The 18,138-nt window shown below is 33.1% G+C and overlaps 1 protein-coding gene and 1 pseudogene across 5 annotated transcripts in view; both read left to right on the top strand.

Annotated features, from left to right (window-relative positions):
- The window catches only part of LOC145268339 (E3 ubiquitin-protein ligase HERC2-like), a 500,726-nt gene that overhangs the window by 149,462 nt on the left and 333,126 nt on the right, over positions 1–18,138 (top strand). For all 5 annotated transcript variants that reach the window (XM_080123842.1, XM_080123845.1, XM_080123844.1 and 2 more), the window contains 5 exons: positions 999–1,266; positions 6,985–7,185; positions 9,724–9,952; positions 12,279–12,415; positions 17,604–17,773. In XM_080123842.1, coding sequence (XP_079979968.1) covers positions 999–1,266; positions 6,985–7,185; positions 9,724–9,952; positions 12,279–12,415; positions 17,604–17,773 — 1,005 coding nt within the window. The remainder of the gene's footprint in view (positions 1–998; positions 1,267–6,984; positions 7,186–9,723; positions 9,953–12,278; positions 12,416–17,603; positions 17,774–18,138) is intronic.
- Positions 8,896–9,013, top strand: LOC145268544 (5S ribosomal RNA; annotated as a pseudogene).

Raw genomic sequence — 18,138 nt, forward strand, 5'->3', positions numbered from 1 at the left:
GTGAAATAATAAAAAAAAAAAAATGTTTTGGTAGGTGAGTGTATGAGGATCGAACCCGTACCCTTGAGTTGGAAATTAATGTGTGAAAAAAAAAAAAAAACGGGCGACGTTAACCATTAGGCCACCACGACATACAACATACACATGTTTGAATTTATTTATTTAACTATAAAAACAGGCGTGCACAATAAAAGTTAACTCTGCTGCTTCCATTTGACCTAATTAAGAAGGTCAAATAGAAGTCACGCAGCGTTTGGGTTTGTTTACTGTTTACCGAAATTTGACTGTTTTTTCCCCAACAGATGTTGGGGAGGGGAAAGCAGCTCCCAATTGTCCAGATTGAATAGCAATTGTCTGATATACAAGATTGATCAAAGCTGATTGCTTCTGGACGTTTTTCCCGGCGCAATGCTGAAAACGTCCGTTTGAGTTTAGTTTCACTTTATTTATACTAAAAAGCCCAATCAACATGCGAGAAGCCAAAATAGCAATAATTTTATAAAAGTTGACGTAAATAAATCTATACGCTACGAGCTTTCCTAATTTCTAGGTATTATTATATAGGACCTATATAAACAGTTTTAAGTGATAGTAACGAACCCAGGACCGTGTGCTAGAAAAGCCTTTGCCAGACATACACGAAATGGTCACACACATTTTGCCTTTTTTATATATAGACTAAATATTTTTAATAGTGATAAATCTTTGGTGTTTATACACTTATGTTACCATGCTATTTTTTTAAAATAATTGTATTTTCAAGTTAAATTCAAGTTTTGTGATATATTTCTATTAAATTGTTAAGTGAAAGTACAGAATAATTACAAAACACCCTCCCCAGGTTAAAAATGGCTTTCTAAATAATGTTAATATTTTCAACATTGTAACATAACTACATAAATACCAAATTTTCTTCTGCATATAACTTTTTACTAAAATAAATACCATTAAATGATAACGAGTCGTATAAGTAAACTTTTTTTTTCCTCCTTTTCTAGGGGTAAAGGAGATCATTACAGACTTGGTCATGGTACAGAAGAACATGTACGTTTCCCGAAACAGATTGAGGCTTTGTCTAATAAAACTGTGATCGACGTAGCAGTGGGCACAATGCACTGCTTGGCTCTGACTGATGATGGTAAAGTTTATGGATGGGGAAGAAACGACTACCAACAAGTTGGAGAATCTATTACGTGTACTGTGCCAACCCTCATCAATGTCTTTGAAGGAAAAAAGATTGCTGGAATCGCTTGTGGACCAACACAGGTATGTAATTACTTGGTCACTAGAAGAATAGATGCTTGTTTAAGATAAAAGTCAACAGATCGAACTTTTTTTTTTTTAAATATGTCGTTTTAAGCAAAAACAATATTATGTACTTACTTGTCGTGCCGAAAATAGTAATATATCCAAAAATTACAAAAAATCATTGAATAGAAATTTATTTCTAATCAAAAATAATTTTTACGAAAAATTGAGTAAAATTGTATTTTTCTTAGATGTTATAAAGTAGGCAGTAGGAGGTTTTTTTTTTTTTTTTTTTTTTTTTACAAGGTGGTCACCAATTATCAAGGCCTGGAAGCCACTCAGGGATAAGGGTTATTGCATGTACAGTACGCTAGTGTGGAGATTTAACGTTAAGGTTTAAACACAAGAGACATAACTGCGAAAAGAATATTTTAGATTACTTGTGTCATGGCTGCAATATTTGTTGTCTATAGTTATAGCCTTTTTTTTTTTTTTTACTAAAAACATGATAGTAGTTGTTCTACTCAATGAATTTTTCTTTTTTTTTTTTTTACATAGGCATCACCACATTATCAAGGCCCAGAGGCCACTCAAGGATAAGGGTTAAAGAGTGTACAGTAGAAATTGGACAATATAGTAATCATTAGTAATGAAAATTTGGTAAATTTGATAACTTATATAGAACGGCTCATCAAGAACTTATTTACGTTAGACTTGAAGACAACCATATTGTAGTCAGCCGGAAAGCAGGAAAACGGAAGACAATTCCACAGGCGTGCAGTTCTAAGAAAGAAGCTTTGTTCATGGAATCTACGTTTAGGTTTAGGCACAGATAAAGAGTGGGGGGAATTATTGATAGTGTTTACAGCTAGACGAGTGTTTCTTGTGAAAGTTTGGCGAGGGGGGGACCATAGATTGAAGCTCAGTCGAACACTTTCCATGAAAATAACGATACATCAGAGACAAACTTGCAACATCTCTTCTGTGAGATAGAGGTTGCAAGGAAGAGAAAAGGACATCTCCTACGAGGCTACGAAGTCTATTTTGAACTCTATCAAGGCAGGCCAAGTCCTTTCTAGCAGCTCCTGCCCAGATGTGGCAACAGTATTCCATCCTTGGACGTACCTGGCTCTTATATAGATAGAGAATAGCATCAGCAGTGAGATATCTACCGGATCGATAGAAAGATCCCACCATTTTTCCAGCGGCCTTGGCAACAGATTTGATGTACGTGTTCCATTTAAGATCAGGAGTAATGGTCAAGCCAAGAAGCTTGTCAAAACTTGAGGCCTCCTGAAGACGAGAGCCATTCATTTCAATTGATGCCAGATGTGGATCAGAATGTTGATGATGTAAAGAGAGAAGCTTGGTTTTAGATGCATTAAAAGTAACCAGCCACTCCTTACCCCATTGTATTACATGCTCAAGATCAGAGGAGAGAGAATTAGAGAGAACTTGGTCGTTTACTGTCTTAGATGTGCTACCATAAATGGTAGTGTCGTCAGCATAAATGTCTACAAATGATGTAAGGATGTGATTTGGAAGATCATTAATGTAGATCAGGAAAAGAGTTGGGCCCAGGATGGACCCCTGAGGGACACCGGCATTAATACTGTGAGCTTCTGATTTTTGCCCCTCAACTACTACTCTTATGAACCTATCAGAAAGAAATGATTTAATAATTGAAAAGACATTTCCAGCAATACCATAGCTAGAGATCTTATGAAGTAAACCTTTATGCCATACCCTATCAAAGGCCTTTGATATATTAAGAGCAATTGCCTTAGAAAGATTGCCTCCGTCGAGAGATTTGCTAATCCTATGAGATATAACTGTAAGCACATCTGCTGTAAATCTAGCAGAACGGAAACCATATTGAGTGTCACTAAGAAGGTTATTTTTGTTGAGATGGTTGATTACTTCTGTATTTAACACAGATTCCAGCAACTTACTCATGACGCACAGGAGACTTATTGGCCTGTACTGAGAGGGGGATGAGCGATCACCTGAATTCTTAAATACAGGGCATACTGATGAAATTTTCCGGGGAGATGGGAAACTATTCTCCTTAAGAGAACGTTTAAACAGTTTTGTAAGTATGGGCGCTAGTTCAGGTTGAAGTTTTTTGAGTACTATAATTGGAATACCGTCAGGGCCAGTTGCTTTACTGGAATCAAGGTTTTTTATTAGCTTGGCAACATCACGTACAGATATACGTATATCACATAGCGTGTTTTCTGATAGAGGAGGAAATATTGGGGGTTGGCGGCCTTGATCGCAAAGGGTAGAATTAGCTGCAAAGTTCTTGACAAAGAGTTTGGCTTTGTCTGATGCTGACGAGATTACCTCAGGTCCATTGATAATAGTTGGGATGGAGCACACGCTTCTGTTCAGGATTCTGTTTGCTATTTGCCAAAACTGGTGGGAACCAAGCCGCTGCTCAGCTACTTTGGACTTGACAGATTGAGCATACAACTCTCTTGCGTTCTTTATTACTTTCTTACAATGGTTGCTGGCAGTCCTGAAAACGGCTTTAGTTTCCATACATCTATTACGTTGGAAACTGGAAAAAGTGATTTCTGTGCGCAATGGCAGCAGCACATTCTGGAGAGAACCATGGCTGGCTGTTAGGTTTTTGCTGAAACTTTTTTGAGGGTATGAAACGGTCAATACCTACAATTAACCATTCCGTCAGGTCTAATACTATAGAGGACACATCCTTTTTAAACATAGAATGCAGAGGTAGATCAGATATAAATGTATGGAAGTTATCCCAGTCAGCCTTAGTGTATCGATATACTGTACGATGGAGAGGTACGTCTGGGGACTTATTACATTTCATTTTTATCTTAATTGATACAACAGAGTGGTCGGAAGATCCAAGAGGCGACAGAACAGAAACTGAACATAGTTCAGGGCAAGTTGTGAGAAAAAGGTCTAGTAGGCTCGCATACTGGCCGTCATTGTTGGACACACGGGTAGGTTCCTGAACAATCTGAGTGAGGTCATAGGCAATGGAGAAATCATGACAGAACCTCCCCTCATCATCGGTCTTGTTTGAGTGAGTCAACCATTCGACGTTGTGAACATTGAAATCACCACATACGTGAATGTTAGCTGAAGGATAAGCAGATAGGACTTGGTCAATTTTCTCAGATATGCTTTAAAAGATAGTAACTCCGCTGTTATGGGGCCGATAGAGAGTAAATATAAATGCCGTAGTGTGAGCTAAAGCAACCCGGAAGCACATATAGGGTAAGTTAGGATCTTCCCTGGAGATGTCCCTACCACATGGAAAGCTATCCCTAATATAGGCATATATTCCATGTCCATGGCGATCTTGGAGGTCAGAATTTTTGTAATATTTGGATATATTACTATTTTCGACATGACAATTAAGTATGTAATATTGTTTTTGCTTAAAACGATATATTTAAAAAAATCGATTCGTCAACTATATCTTAACAAGCACCGAAGAATATTCCAAACGTATTCGAAACCGAATATTGCAAAATTTGCATCACTTTTGAAGATGAATTTGTATGATACTAGCAAGCCGCCTGGCATTGCCCAGCCATAAAATATGCATAAATATTATATTTTAATTAATGCAGGATTCTTATTTATAAACAGAAATACCATAGCTATTAAACGTAATGTTAACCTCCTTTTTAAAAAAAACAAAAAAAAATGAAGCAAAAAAAAACAAAAAACTGAGACCTGTGCATGTGAGTATTATGTTTTTTTCTAAACAGTTCAATTCTTGCAAGTAATTAAAAAATACTTGAGCTAAAATCGAAATCAAAACCTAAAGACAGTGAGTCAAGTATGATAACCATTAGGCCAGCTTGACACGATCTTTAAAATGTTTTCAAACCTACTAAGTAGTAACATAAGTAATCTGTCACGTGAACAATTCAGGCATGCGCATTTGTGAAACAATTGACGCAGATAAAAATCCGATGACCCCTCCATATACCATTTTTGGAATTTTGACCTTTCCGTAGCCCTTTTTTTCCAGATGAAAATTGATTAAAAAGTTTTCCACATCCGAATACCCTATATACCAAATTTCAAGTCTGTAAATCAAAAAATTTGTTGACTGTATTAGTTGAGAAGTGTCCTCCCACATACACACACACATTCTCACTTTTATAGATATATAGATAATAAACTTCATATCTAGAATCCTTATTCCAATTTTGGTCCAAATCATTTACATCATTTTGATTCTAGGAAATGTCTAGAATTTAAGTTAAAAATTAAGGGTTCTTAAAAAGAAATTGAAATTCAGTGGAATCTTGCTTAATTGGTCTTTAATGAATAGGGATTAAATTTAATGCAAATCTGAAATATTTGAATTTTCAAATTGGGGCTTGTGTCCATTTTATATTCCTAAAAACCCTTTAAGATGCACTAAAGAAACTGAAATTTGAGTAATAGATATTAATTGATGTCTAATACCTATTTATATACAGCATAATCACGTTGACACACTGGTTCCCACTGGATAAACAAAGTTCAGCAACATTGAACCTGGTCAGTACTAAATAGGCGACCGTTTTGGGATTTCCAGATGCTGTATGTGCTCTCCGCTTATCTCGGCATTGTTTCCAGTCGTCCTGGACTTCTCATTGCCACTGGACTCAAACAGTGCCGATTCAAGAGAGGTGTGGTTAGGGATTGCACAACCCTTGTCTCACAATTACACACACAGTTGCCCCTACAGGGGATATCTTTTGTCTTTCGAGACTAAACGGAAACATCGAATACCTATGAGTCAGAGGTATTTGAATCTTAACAAGACTTGTATGCTCTTTTTTTTTTTTTTTACTCTGTTTCAGAGTCTAAAATGGACAAATTCACACATGCATACAAAGTGCCTTTTATATATAAATGGAGATATGAATAGAAGCCATAAAGATATTGTACACTGATACAATTTGTAACATTAAGATTATCCTTATTTACTATAAGAAATTTATGACCCAAAATCATGTTAAAAAAAAATAACTTCTCTCTAACCTATAAAGTATTGGAAAGAACCAATGTTATTTATATTTATTTTTACATGCTCTTTGAGAGAATGCAACTCCATGATAATAATTAAAGCTAATAGCTACATTGGTTTTACAACCATCATCCTATCCTGCTACCTAACCATGCACTTCATAAATTATAGCTTACAAACCAACATTTACAACCCCCCCCTCGATTTAAGATAAATTTTATTTAATAATATGGAAATAATACATTCTGAAACTAATTTTTTTTTAATTTTAAATTTCTCAAAGCTATATGATTAGTTTTCATATAATGCAGTTACAATTCATGCCAGTGCCAGCAAATTCATAACTTTGCTATAATATTCATTTGCTAATATCATTTTTCTGATGAAAGGAATGCATTCTTTGAAACTATGCGGATTAAGGAAATCCTAATATTTCTTTTTGAGTATCCTGTTAAGCAATAAATTTGTGTAAAAATAAAATTTCCAAATTTGAATTGTGTTCTACTATGACAAGCTCTATTTCCTATTTTGGTTGTATCGAGCTTTTTTATTTGGTTAGGATTACTTTTATAAAAGTTCAATATTTACATTTGCTTTAAGTTTACAGAAGCTTTTGGCTTGTAAACTTAAATTTTACTTCTTGATATATATATATATATATATATATATATATATATTTATTTATTTATTTACTTTTATTTGAATTTTTTTATTTATTTTTTCAGAGTTTTGCATGGTCAGCGACACCTCAGTGGAATGTTGGTTCAAAAGTTCCGTTTGTGGTTGATGTTTGTAAATCTACGTTTGAACAAATTGATGAGCTTTTATCTCAAGTGTGTGAAGGTATGGACGGAAGGAATGACTGGCCACCCCCACAAGAAAAAGAATGCATGGCCGTTTCTGCGTTGAATTTGCTCAACCTGCAGGTAATTTCGTCTTCTGTTCATTCAATGCTTATTAGATCGCCTCCAAATTACATTGTGTATGCTCTTGTTTAATAACTTAAGTTTTCCTTGGCTGGCCAACTTTTGTGATTCGGCTCATCTGGCCAAAAAATAAGATAATCATGTTTCAATCCCCTGTAGGTAAAAGGTAGCAAAAATTTACAGAGAAGACACAGTAGTCAATCATCTGTCCAAATTTACCTTGAATTATTGCGTTGTTGGTGCATTTATTACTTAGGAGTCTATTCCAGCCCTCCTGGAATATAATATATATATATATATATATATATATATATATATATAAATATATTAGTATATATATTATTCAATTTGAATTCATTATTGAGATGAGTTTTATTTATTAATTTTTATTTATTGCGGACTATTATCCTCATCTTTCTTAGTTGTTGTTTCACAACGTTTCGGCCAACTATTCCTCTGGCCTTCGTCAGGTGGTAACCCAGACGGGATAGCACCTGACGAAGGCCAGAGGAATAGTTGGCCGAAACATTGTCAACAACTAAGAAAGATGAGGATAATAGTCTGCAATAAATAAATCAATATATATTAGTGTTGGGAAGATAATCAGAACTAGGAATCCAGAAAATCAGAATTTTTTAAGGTATCAGAATTTGAGAAAATTGTTTCTACTTTCCTATGCCAAAAACAATTGTTGTGATTGTTTCTTATTTGGTTTGTGTTTGTTTAAAACTTAATTTTCCATTACTAAAACTAAAGATGAAATGATAAATGTGTATTGGTTTTAAGCTACAAACAAAATTAAATTATATAGATCACCAACACACGTGTATTTTTTACATTCAAGAAAATATATCACATGCGGTTTTACGATAGTCTAAAGAAAAGCAACTCCATAGTTAAATATTTAGTGATTTTTAAAAGAATCGGAATAGATAATTGTAACCAAATTGAGAATTGAAAACATAATCGGTAATTGTATTAGAATCAGGAAAAATTTTGGAATTGTCCCATCACTTATATATATATATATATACACACATTGGTCTTGGTCTTTATTATAGAGTGGAAGATATATATATGTATATATATATATATATATGTATATGTATATATGTATATATATATAGATTACTTAATTTGATCACATAAATTAATATACAAAAGTATAAATTTATGCGTAAACTTGAAGTATTTACTTCAACAGTGCTCAAATACGTAGGTGGAGCTAGGTAGTAAGTTATAAAATTTATATGGCAATTAAGCTACACAGAATATTCCACGTTTCATCCATGCTAAGATTCATCAGACTTATGAAAGCCTAATGAATCCTAGCGTAGATGAAACGCGGAATATTCTGTGTAGTTTAATTGCCATATATATTTTATAACTTATATATATATATATTCGGATTTTAATCATGTTAAAACACGCTTTATTTTCTTTTTCTTCTATTTCTTCTGATTAGTTAAGGGCAAAATAGATTCACTGATTGATATAATAATTAAGTGATGATTGATTTTGTGCTACGAAACAGATACTATCAAGAATTGTAAATATCAACTGAATTAAAGGAATAAATTATAAGATTGTCAACATCATGAACTTTGGAATATAGTCTTTTGTCATTTATTCACTATATATAAATATGACAATGTAAACCTGTTCCCCCATGTGTGTTTTGCATTCAAGTATTTTGTGATGGCCTATATACACTACGGCATAATCACGTTGACACACCGGTTCTCGTCAGATCACCGAAGTTAAGCAACGTTGAGCCTGATTAGTACCAGATGGGTGACCATTTGGGAATTCTAGGCACTGTATGTGCTCTCCGCTTATCTCAGCATTTGTTTTCGGTCGTCCTGTACGTACACTTCACTTTCCAATTTTGACTCAGGAGAGGCGTGGTTGGAGATTGTGCACCTCCTGCCACAAAAATTTCATGTGCAGTCACCCCTTTTTGGGTATCCATAGTCTGTTAAAGATTGAAGGAGCCCTTTTTTATGCACACTACAATAAATAAGTGTTTTTTCTTTTTTAATTCATGTTTTTTCAAACTTTACATATTTCCGTTTCCTTTTATCTGCATTCTTTCTTCTCCGAATCCTTTTTGATTTCATATAAAGACAACTTTCCAGCAGTTTTCTGAGGAACATTCATTTGTCCCTGAGGAGTTGTTTTAAAGTGGTCTTCCGCTATTCAGTGAAATACATGTGTAATACGTACCTTTTTATAAAATTAAAAAAAAAAAAAAAAAATGAATAAAAACTTATGAGCGTTAATTAAATACGTCTTCTGGTTCAGTCATCATAACAATGCAATTTGCAATCCTCTCTGATCCATTCGGGCGGAGTAAAGAAATAGGAGGCGTTACTTTTGGAATGCCTTCTCATACTAATTCCTAAAATGGACCTCCTAGGATTGAACAGAACTGTAGCTCAGCCTAACACCCATAATGTCACCAATTTGCATTTTTTTTTTTTTTTTTTTTTTTTTTTTTTTGTCTGACTAATTTTTATGCATATTTTCATCTTTTAGCTTCATGTTGCAATTTCTCAAAATGAAAGTTCCGAAGTCCTTGGCCTTCAACCTGGTAGTGCAGTTGTGAACAGTCTTAAACAGCGTGTTGTAATGCTGGCAAGTACATCGGGTATCATATCTACCATTCAGAATGCTGCCCAGGCTGCTTTACAAATAGGCTGGTCATTGTTGCTGCCTACAGCTGATGAGAGGGCAAGAGCTCTTTCTTCTCTCCTAGCAACACGAAGTAAGTTACGAAAACCGGTTTTTTTTTCCCCCCTTTTTAATTGTTTACATTAGTAACTTTATTTCAATAAAACTTATAACTTTAGAATTTTTTTTTTTTCCCCACCCATCCCCCAAACAAAGCATATTACCACTTGAAACATTCGGGGTTACTATTTGGGATCATGTGTATTATTATTCCTCGGACTACTGTTCTCACAACGTTTCGGTCGATATAACCTCCGACCTTCTTCAGGTGAATCCTGTCGAACTCGAGAATGTTTCTGTTGAACTCGGGAATTTGGACGGAACCCTTTATTTATTTACTTCACAAATAACCAATCTTCATCTCAAAAATTCAGAGACATCATTTGGGATCATGTTTAACAGGAGACTGTTGGGAGTTGAGTAGTGAGTTGTCTGTTCACATTACTTTTAAACTTCTGCAGTTTAGTACATTCAGAGAAGCAGGAAACGAGGAGGGCATTTTAAAGTGTGTCCGGTCCAAGGGAAGAAACTATTAGAATATAATGCTTTCTAGCATCTAGGGATCTCTACAGGGAAAGGATAGGATTTTGCTGTTTTTCAGCTTAATCGGAGGTATGTACATCGAGGGGTACAAGTATTAAGAGTTCGTCAGAGTACATTTTGTTAAAGTACTCGTAAAACAAGGTTTATCGATACTTATGCGGAATAAGGACTGTGCTATAATTGGAGTTTTCTGGGCAATTTTATATAAAATGTCAGAAGATGCCAAACAAATGTTTTGTGATTTTAAAAAAAAAAAAAATTTTTTTTTTAATTTTTTTTTTTTTTTTTTTTTTTTTTTTTTAATTTAAAAAAAATTTTTTTATTTTATTTATTTATTTTTTTTTTGCTGGCCAGTTTTTTCAATAAAAAATATTGTTTCTATTATTGAGAAGATAATTCAATGAAAAATTAATTTACAAAAAACAAAAATAATAATCGAGCAAAACTTTTTATTTAATCCATAGTGGAATAGCATGCTCTGGTTCTGTCAGCCATAACTAGGTAGAAGTCCTAAGTAATTAGCAGTAGTATTTTTTTTTAGCGTCGCCTGCACTGAGGATTGAACCTTCAACCTCCAGAAGTGTAACTTTTACAATTGAATTTTGCCAAGTACTTTATTCATCCACTTTCGCCATGCAAAGTTTGAGAGAAAGATTCCTGAGTTCAACAAGATGCATCTGAAGAAGCTCGGAGGTTACATTAACCAAAATGTTGTGCAACTTACTCAATATAAGAATCCAAATAATACAGAACAAGTACTTGTTTGTATTTCATGTTAGACTAGGGGGGTGCTTGGTGTTGCCTGGATGTGTGTAGGAAAAAAGAAAAAAGTGAAGGAGGAAAAGAACGTGAAAAAAAAAAAAGTGTTCGCATGCAGGCTTGAACCTGAAGCCTTGAGGCAAAGGCGGAAAAGAAAGTGAAAGAAAATGTGATATCATACCGTGACGCTAAGAGGACAGAGGAAGTGAGAATGGTTGAAATTAAACGATTAAAAAGTTAAGTGAATGATTTGACGCAGGATGTCAAACATCATGCACTTAACTTAGGATGTAAACGACTTAAGCTTTTGGGAAAACCAGCTCCCCCAAAAATGGGAGTGTCCAAATGAATAGCAATTGTCTGATATGACGGGTTTTCCCTGCATTGATCAAAGCTCATTGCTTTCTGAACGTCCCAGCATGAAAAACCAAGAACACGACTTCGCTTTCGAGTTAGTTTCACTTTTATACAGAAAACACAAACAAACCCGCAAGAAGACAGAATAGCGGGAATTTTATAAAATAAGTCACTCAAGTAAAATGTAGACATGACATCCGTTTGCAAGTCATAGATATTATAATCTAGGTAGTATATAAAAAATTTGCATCCCTCTGGGACTTTTAGGGATAAAAAAACATTCCTTTTTGGAGCCCTTTTTTCATATTACTCAAGAACTTGGTATGTATGCCTATATAGTTTTCTATGGTGCTGAATTCAAATATATATGTCTTAAGGCATGAAACTGCATCGATTGTCCATTTTCACTGGGTTTGGGCGTTCCCGGGAGCTCAAAAGGGGGCCACAAATGCCCAAAAATTGCAATTTTTTTTTTTTTTTTTTTTTTTTTTTTTTTGAAAGACTTAAATTGCCTAAAATTGTGATAAAAAAAAAATTGGGGGGGGGGGGAAGTACTTAATAAAAAAAAGACCCCCCTTAAGTCAGTATAAGCTTCATTTGGAATTTGCTATGAGTCAATAAATGGTTAATGGTTAAATGAATGGTTAAGTATCTGTAGATATAAAAACTATTTCTTAATTGTTTTTCTATTTTTATATTAGCTCGTGATGCTGGAATGCTGAGTGCCGGACAACGTTTCATGACTGACCTTTTGGTCAGTAGCCTTATGGCTGATGGAGGTCTAGAAATCGCATTGCAAGCTGCTATAAAGAAAGAAGCTCAGGAAATCGAGAAAAAGGTAACAAAGCTTTTTCTTTTTGTATAAATGAGTTTACTTTAGACATGTATTATGTAATGATAGATATTTTCATCTCTCTGTTGTAGGTTATGATGGTATGAAACGCATTTTCGTATTGATTCTTTCTAATTTTCTTATTAATTTTTTTGCTTCTGGCAAGAACTGGCTGATGTTACTGAGAGAGTATTGAGCTTTGCGTTATCCTGATAAGTCTCTTAAAGAATCATTCCTATTCTTTTAAACCCCCATATATATATATATATATATATATATATATATATATATATATATATATATATATATATATACTCGGGTTTTTTTTATATTCAAAAGTAATGGACTAATGAATTCAACGAGGTTGTTATATAGTGCTCAATAAAAAGAGCTGATAATACTTGTTTATTGTTATATAAACATGCTCACATCCCGCTGCTACAAATAGCCACTTGTTTCAATCAAACAACAGATATCATCAGGCAGCGACTTGACTATTCAATTGATTGAAACAAGTGGCTATTTGTAGCAGCGGGATGTGAGCATGTTTATATAACAATAAACAAGTATTATATATATATATATCTATATAAGCCTGACGAATTCTCACGAGGATGAAACGCGGAATATTCTGTGTAGCTTAAATTGCCATTTACTACCTATGTATTTAGCACTGTTGAAGTAAACCCTGAAAATTTACGTATAAAATTATATCTTTACATTAATTTTTGTGATTAAATGAAATAGTCATATACTAGGTGCGGGCTGTAGTGGTTGAAAAATGATGAGGGACATAGTTTTGAAAGCAAGTTTATAATTTTTTTATAGGATTTTGACTACTTTTTAATTGTATTTGAAAGATTAAAGCCTAAAGTCACCCCCCGCCCCCAAAAATGATATTTGTACATGTAAAAAAAAAGTTATAATGAAAAATGTTTTTGTGGCGACATTCACAAATTGAAGTTAAATAAATTCATTGTAAAAATTCCTTGAATGATAAATATTAGTTTTCTGGGTCTATTTCAAAAATAATTAGAAAAGTCCTAAGATATTAAATTAAAAAACACACCTTTTTTGTACAAAAAATAGCTTAATAGCAAAGTGAGAGATTCTGGCTTTGCTCAAATAAAACAAATGAAGTAGTTTAAGCATGGATTCTACGGAAGCCCAAAATGTCAGGAAGTCAAAAGGCTGTCTTGAAAATGATATTAGGTAGTTGGAGGGAGGTAGGGAGTGCTGGTTTTCTATTTCCCCAGCAGTGCATCTGTACATTCCTATCATGAACAGTTGTATAATTTAGACCATTTTTTTAATTTAATTATTTTTGTGTTCCTGCTTTGGAATTTTTTTCAATTTTTTTTTTTATATTTTCTAAGATTATATAAAAATTATGTTACACTGTAAGTTACATGTTCATTCAGGCAAGGAAAATATTAGAATCTTACAAATAAAAATTACATGAAAAAAGTAATCTAAAAAAAAAAGAGGAAATATTTTTTGCAATTATAATTTTTTGTATGAAAATATTAAATAAACAATGTTTAATTCAATGATAATATTGGTAGTTCGAGGAATTAATTTTTCTTCGAGTTATATTGAATTCATTAATACAGACTTTAGGGGCTGTTTTCGTAATGTTCCTGAAAAAATTAATTTTTTTTTGTTTTATTCTTACAATTTATGATGCTTTATTTTCATAGAAAAAGCAAAAATAAATCCATTTTTTTTTTTTTTTTTTTTTTCAACTACTGAAAACCATAACTTTAGTAAAGGTGTTTTTTGTTTAAGCAAAATAAAACATTTTCACCAAGAGTTAAGTAAAAATAATTCGTTCATTATATTCTGCGATCATTATTTGAAAAATACTGCAATTTTCATTAAAATTCGTTAATTTCCTGATTTTTGGTGAATTTTTAAAGGGAGAAATCAAAATGTGTATACACTTTGAACGTCGGCATTCATTTTGCAACCACGTGTGGTTAATTTAAATTAAAGTTCAATCACATGGTTACATTATCAATAAACCCATTGAAAATTTACCGATATTGTAAACACATTCTGTTTACATTAAGCCTGTGGTGTTTTTTTAGTGATGCAATGTTGTCAACTGAGATTTAAAAAAAACCCGCGAGATCAGGAGAAAGAAATGTCCAGAAAATCGCTAGCCAGTTTGACAGAAAAGTAACTTATCTTGCCTTTGATAACATTTATTTGTTATATATTTGTTTTTTGACAACTTTTTTGAATCTATGTGTACAGTAATACAAACCCGTGTACAGTAATATTCATTTTTTTTTTTTTTTTTTAACTACTGAAAACCATAACTTTAGTAAATTTTTTTTTTTGTTTAAACAAAATAATACATTTCCACTAAGATTCAAATAATGGGTTCATTATATTCCGTGATCATTATTTGATGAATAGTGAAAATTTCATGTTAGTTTCCTGATTTTTGGTGAATTTTTAAGTAAAGGGAGAGGTCAAAATGTTTATACATTTCAAGCATCGGCTATTCATTTTGCACGTACATAATACCTGCCCGATTATCCGGTTACCATACATCACTATCTTAACATTTTTCACCTCTCATTTACAAATTTTATTTTTGCTTTCACTTTGCCTTATTTTTTTTTTTACTTTTGTCTTCTATTTTTATTCTCCCACACATTTGTTTTCTTTTTATCCTTTATTTTTTATTTTAAATTGTATAGATCAGTAATGTCACTCTCATAGGACCCTAATTGATTAATAATTAGTTAATGAAATCCCATAACATGTAGTACCTAATCCCTAAAGCATACTCCATACCTCTGTTTACCTAGTCCTACTAAAGCCCCATTCTAACATATTTAAAATACCATAATTATTTAATGATCCCTTAGACAACCCTCCCTCCTCCCTCTATATGGCTATTGCTAGACATCACATCCTTATCTTGTAACCTTGCACCTCGCCTAATGAGAAGCATCAGACTTTGAAATGTTTGGCATAAAAAGCTTTCATAATCCCTACACACTTATTGTATCCCCTTGTTTCAAATTGATCAAAAAATTTATATACACCAGTGTATATTTTTCTATAATCAATATTTTTCCCGCTTGTATCTAAGCTCCACCTAACCCTCATATACTCTTTGATCCCCATTATATATATATATATATATATATATATATATATATATATATATATATATAAAGGGGATCGAAGAAATATATAAGGGTTCTTTAAATGAAGACTTTGATATAATAAAAAGCTTGACATACAGATGAAGCTTAGATGCAAGAGGGAAAGATATTGATATTTTATATATATATATATATATATATATATATAGTAATGAAGTCAAAAGGATGTAGTCTTTACCTGATATACACAATGGTAAACTTCAATCTAATATGAATACCAGTATTTATATTTTTTTGTATAATATATACAGGAATTTACATTTATATCGGTAGTCGGTACCGACGGTTTCAAGCCCGGTAGTTGAGGACTGCTCTTAATGTCCGCCTCAGGCTTTCTTCAGCCGACTCTCATCTCTGATGATGATGAGAGTCGGCTGGAGAGAGCCTGAGGCGGACATTAAGAGCAGTCCTCAACTACCGGGCTTGAAACCGTCGGTACCGACTACCGATATAAATGTAAATTCCTGTATATATTATACAAAAAAATATATTGCTCTTATTTCGAGAAAGATTTTTTCCCTAATAATAGAGCACTGTATGGGATTTCTTTTTCTACAAAAAAGTACAAGTATATATATATAGATAATTTAATCCCAACTGAATAGAAAAGCTCAATACGCAAGAGAGAGTAGAGCTTATTATAAGAGAAAGAAAATTAAAATTGTAAATTGAAATTTACAATAAAAATTTATTGTTTGACTGAATACTACAAAAAACAATTTAGAAAGTCCTTATTCCACGGAGTTTCAAAGAATGCTATTTTTCTCATCAGAGGACAGAAAGAAATCAGCAAATTATATTTGTAGCAATGCTAGAACTAGCAGGTTATAGCATTAAGTGAAACCGCAATTTATTATAGCCATAAATTGCCAAGGAAAGCAACTGAAAAAATGTTGGATATTTAAAAAAGTATAAAAACAAACCATACATAATATTTCAGGTTGCATGAAGATTCTCTCAAGGTAATCCGAAAGGCGAAAATAGTTCTTTGGAGAGAATGAAATGCAAAATTAAGTCCAGTGTTATTTTGATTGTAAAGTTCAACTTAGTTTTAATTTTCTTTTTCTTATATATATATATATATATATATATATATATATATATATATATATATATATAATGATAGCAACCTTCTGTCTAATAAGACAATGACATTCTGCATCTAGTCTGGTGCTCTGTAGCATCTGCTCTGGCTATATAGTTCAAGACTAGAATTGACTCTCTGGATGCAGGCAGGTCTGGGAGGGTGATATGGATACTTAGTTTTGCCCAGTTACTAGGGTCCCTCTCTTGGCATTGTAGACAAAGTTTGACGGAAAGGCAAGTCAATACGGTTGGAGCCAGCGCAACTACAGAAGTTGCAGTGCTTCGCCATCTGCCTATTGGGACTCCAAATCGGATTTTTTGTTAGGGTTTACTGCTTTAGGCAGTGAAGCTATTTCCTCATAACTGATGTAAATTTGAAAATATTTCCAATTTTGACAAAAATAACAGATCCTTATTGTACTAAATCCTTTCTTTTGTCCAACTCTTTTTAAGATGAATCATGTAAGGATTTTGCTTTCATATATATATATATATATATATATATATATATATATATATATACTAGCAGAAGTACCCAGTGTTGCCTGGGGCAAAAGTGTAACATATTTGTATTAAGACTTCTCTCTCTCCTCTGGTTTCAATCTCGCTCTCTCCCACTTTTTCTTTTCCGCTCAGTCCAATTCTCTTTATGGACACACATGCATAATTTGTAATTATAGTATTTCTCAAGGAATGAGTTGACATAAGGGAATTAATTCCTTGATTAAAAACTCAGAATTTCTTGCTTTTAGTTAGTATGTAGTCTAACTTAACTTTATATATAGAGATGAACTCTTCTTTTTTTTTCTTTTTTTTTTGTATGCTAATTAAAATTTGCTTTATCGTTATTTTATCTATTTTTTTAACATTTTATTGGATTTTACCATTTGCAATGAATACGTTGTTGGCATCATCTATTTCAGGAGAAGGAATGCGAAAGAGAATGCGAAGATGAAGAGGAAGATAAAAAACTTGGAGAAGCAACAAATGCCTTGAAAACAGAACAAGCCGTTCTTGAGGCACAAGCGCAGCAGAGACAAGATGAAGGAACCACAGGAATTCCATTGCTACAACTCATTCAACAATTACTCAAGTAAGTAAAAGATTCACAACAAAGACTCGTCTAGCTACAACCACTATCAACGGTTTTCCTTTCTCCCTCTACTTAAACTTAAACAAAACTTTCATGAGTAATATTTTTTTCTAGAACAGTCTGTCTTTGGAACACACTACCATGGGGTTACTTTCCAGCTGACTACAACATGATCGTTTTCAAATTTAATGTAAACAAGTTCTTGTTAACCCACTCTTTTGAATAATCAAAATTCTGTTCAAGCACTACCATCAATACCAGTCATCACAGTGTTGTATCACGACCTTCTTGGCACTCATTTAACACTTATCCTTGAGTGGCCATTGGGTCTTGATAAGTGATGACACCTTAGTTTTAAAAAAATG

This window comes from Euprymna scolopes, chromosome 43 (genome assembly GCF_053919585.1).
Source record: "Euprymna scolopes isolate OS-2025 chromosome 43, ASM5391958v1, whole genome shotgun sequence".
In the NCBI taxonomy this organism is placed as follows: Eukaryota; Metazoa; Mollusca; class Cephalopoda; order Sepiida; family Sepiolidae; genus Euprymna; species Euprymna scolopes.